The sequence below is a fragment of the Trachymyrmex cornetzi genome, unplaced genomic scaffold (genome assembly GCF_001594075.2).
Source record: "Trachymyrmex cornetzi isolate Tcor2-1 unplaced genomic scaffold, Tcor1.1 scaffold424, whole genome shotgun sequence".
Taxonomy (NCBI): domain Eukaryota; kingdom Metazoa; phylum Arthropoda; class Insecta; order Hymenoptera; family Formicidae; genus Trachymyrmex; species Trachymyrmex cornetzi.
The window spans coordinates 283,971-287,906 of NW_017299005.1; the positions used below are offsets into that span (position 1 = coordinate 283,971).

General features: G+C 36.7%; 1 protein-coding gene across 1 annotated transcript in view; it reads left to right on the plus strand.

The window, feature by feature from the left end:
- Positions 1–6: 6 nt before the first annotated feature.
- LOC108764458 (receptor-type guanylate cyclase Gyc76C) overlaps positions 7–3,936 on the plus strand; it is an 88,495-nt gene continuing 84,565 nt past the window's right edge. Inside the window, exon 1 of the mRNA XM_018512720.1 lies at positions 7–220. Within this exon, the coding sequence (XP_018368222.1) occupies positions 29–220 (192 nt within the window). The 5' untranslated portion in view covers positions 7–28. The remainder of the gene's footprint in view (positions 221–3,936) is intronic.

Genomic DNA, 3,936 nt, shown 5'->3' on the forward strand with positions numbered 1-3,936 from the left:
GTTGCTGCTACTGCTGTTTGCTAGCATTATGGGGCTGGTGCAAGCGGAAGCGCGATCAGCATTAATCCGATCAGAAGCTGTCCATAGCAGAAAACTACGATCTGAAAAACCTGCATACCCAATGAATTTGACTATTGGATATTTACCAGCAATCAAGGGGGGTCTTAAGGACCGTCAGGGTCTCGCTATTTCCGGGGCCATAACCATCGCCCTGAACGAGGTAAAAAAAGTATTTTATTTTAAGTAAATGTACATATTATATATATGATTTCTTAGATTATCTTTTGTATCTTTTTTTTTTAAATAAAATATACTCGACGCCTTTTTTTACATTTTTATATTAGGGCCTTGAAAAAGTTCTCGCTGTTTTCCAACAAATCGCGTTAACAGAACTGCGTGCGTGTAGTTGAAGGGGTGATCCCGATTGACCACGGCTCGATTGGACACCACCAATCACAGCGACCGGTGCTTAGGAGCTTTGTAGTCTCAAGCGCTGTGAGTGGCTCGTGTCCAATTGAGCCGTGTCCAACTGGGTGCCACCCGTAGTTGAAGATGGGAACACGTCGATAAGGAACTATGATAAGCAAGCTTGAAATTCAGTGTATGTCATCTCGCCGAAGTGTAAACAACTTTTTGTTTCATAGTGTTAAACATGTCGAGTTTCGTGCCAACAAAAGAGTATTTGCGGGGAATTTTACTGCATTACTTTATTAAAAAAAAATCTGCAGCTGAAGCGCACAGAATTCTTGTTGAGACTTACGGCGACCATGCTCTGTCAGAAACAACATGCAAAGATTGGTTTAGACGCTTCAAAAATAATGATTTTGATGTTGAAGATAAAGAACGCTTTGGCCCATCGAAAAAGTTTGAAGACGAAGAATTGGAGGCATTACTGCATGAAGACTTATGTCAGACGCTAGCTGAACTTACAGAATCATTAGGAGTTGATCACACAACAGTTTCGAAACATTTGAAATTATTAGGAATGATTCAAAAGCAAGGACATTGGGTGCCGTTCGAGTTGAAGCCCAGAGACGTCGAACGGCGTCTTCACGTGTAAACAGCTGCTTCAACAGCAGAAAAGGAAAGGGTTTTTGCATCGTATCATGACTGGTGATGAAAAGTGGATACACTACGATAACCCTAAGCGTAGAAAATCGTGGGGTAAGCCCGGCCATGCATCAACATCATCGGCAAAGCTGAATATCCATAGTTCGAAACTTCTGCTCTGCATTTGGTGGGATTAGCTAAGTGTAGTTTATTATGAGCTGCTCAAACCGAACGAAACCATTACGGGAGCTCGCTATCGACTACAATTGATGCGTTTGAGCCGAGCATTAAAGGAAAAACGGCCGCTATACGAGCAGAGACACGACAAAGTGATTTTGCAACATGACAACACACGGCCACATGTTGCACAACCGGTGAAAACCTACTTGGAAACGCTTAAATGGGAAGTCCTACCCCGCCGTATTCACCAGACATTGCCCCTTCCGATTATCACCTGTTCCGATCGATGACACATGGGCTGGCTGAGCAGCACTTTCATTCTTATGATGATGCCAAAAAATGGGTCGACTCTTGGATAACCTCAAAAAACGTGTCGTTTTTCCGACGTGGAATTCAAATGCTGCCAGAAAGTTGGGAAAAAGTAGTGACTAGCGATGGACAATACTTTCAGTGACATGTTTTTTACGATTTTTTAAAAATAAAGCATCACTTTTCACGAAAAATCAGCGAGAACTTATTCAAGGTCTCAATATAATTTCTTTTCCGGCAGATTTCACGATAGAATTTTTGCTAAAAAAAAAAATTTTAATGTTTGTTTTCTTAAGATTATTAACTCTCGACACCAAACGTCTATTAAGCAGGACCCCCCCACCATCGAAAATCAAGTTTGGAATAGGTAAAGAATTCAGTGCTTTTTAGGTGCTAATTTAGTACCCTATTCCGACTTTTAGTGCTCAAACCGTTTAACAGTAATAAAAAAAATGTTGGGGTCCAGCTTAATGACAAACTGGACCCCCTATAAAAAATATATATATATATATATATATATACAATGCACGTATACAAAAAATAAGTACACAGGAATTTTAGTGCTAATTTAGTGCTCCAAAATAGAGCCAAACAAAATTCAAATATAGCGTTAATTCAAGTATTCCAACATGTATTAAACTACATCGTTGACACCTACATTTAGAGAGCTCGTGGTACACATTTTTAAAAGTATTCACATCTAAAATGATGTAAATTTTATATATATTCGAATGATAAGATTCCAATTTGTTGCTAACCATAAAAAAATAAAACGAACATATAAATATAATAAACTCATTCCCACCGACGACGCCGAGACTTAAATTCCATTAATTGCTCGTCAAAGAATTTGGTGATCGCATGATTTTGGTATTAAAATAATCCTTAGACATTATAGTATCAAAATATATACATTTTCGATTTTAGTGCTAACGTAAAGCAAGTGAAAATAATTCGTCGCGAAGAAGGACGCGCCGCGTTCTAAAGTTCGTTACCCACTCGTCAAAGAATTCTTTAATGATTTAATTTTTTCTTGGTTTTTCTTATTTGAGGAATCATTACTCTTATTGGTGATTTGATTGAGTATTTTTATTTATTAAAACTTTAATTAATTGGATAATCGTTATCTAATAAAATGTTTACCACCTGTTCCAGGTTCTATTGATGGAACAACAGTCATCAACAGTATATGACTTACGTATAATAAACACTAAATATAAGCCTATTGTTTTGACGGTCAAAGTTGTTAGATGTTTTTTACCTAAATAATTCCCAGTGAATTATTTATGGACTATATCCTATATATGCATATATATATTATTTTTGTAGTTGTTCAAACTGCGTACAATAAATTTTAAAATCATATAACGCTGATTTCATTATATGATTTTTTATATGCAGTATATTTTTATTGTCATTTATTTAAAATACTAGGTTTTAAAATGATCATTTTTATGCTTATGTTCAACGTTATTCAGAAAATTATACAGGATGTCCGAAAAGTGTGGAAACGGTCGAATATCTCGAGAAATACACATCGGATCAGAAATCGGAAAATATACGTATTCAATGTTTTCAAAAAAGCTACCTTTTGACATCTAACATGACCCCCCACTCCCACCCGCTGTGAAAGAGAGGGTAAGTTTAAAATTTTAAATGGGAACCCCCATTTTTTATTGCAGATTTCGCTTTTTCAGAAAAAGTTACATAAATTTTACCTATTACAAACATTTTTTTGATGACAGATGGCGCTGTAATCGGCGAAATTAAAAAATGAGTCTAAAACGTTTAAAATATCTCAAGAAATACTCACCGGAGCATATTCTCACCCTGGAGGTGGATGGGCGGGTAACTTTTCGATTTTGATTTTTTCTTTTTCTGTCAAAGCCATTGTAGGTACGTCAAGTTGAATTTTTGGATTCTGACTTCACATTCGTAATCAGCGATCCCAAAAACCCCCGAGTAACAAGTTTCAATCGAATTCGGGTATATTTTTTGCAAATTTACTCGCCGTACGTAAAATTTCGAAAAATTTTGAGCTTATAGGCGCCATTGTGAACTCAAAATCGAAAAATGAAAATTGTATACAGTACACGTTTTCGAGGTTTAACTATCGGGAACACGTTTCTGATACCTTGTTACATACAAATGGACCTTCCGATACTTGTCTACGTTCTTTTCTGCTAATTGTTGGGGGTTCAAATCCAAGTTGAAATTCAGCACATCTCGGCGTTAAAGGGTTAATACGACTTTTTCTGCAGAAGCGAAATCTGCAATAAAACATGGGAGTTTTCTCATTTAAAATTTTAAAGTTACCTACCCTTTCACCCCCAGCGGATGGTAGGTGGGGGGTAGAATTTTTGTGTCAATGGATAGCTTTCTTGACAACATTGAATA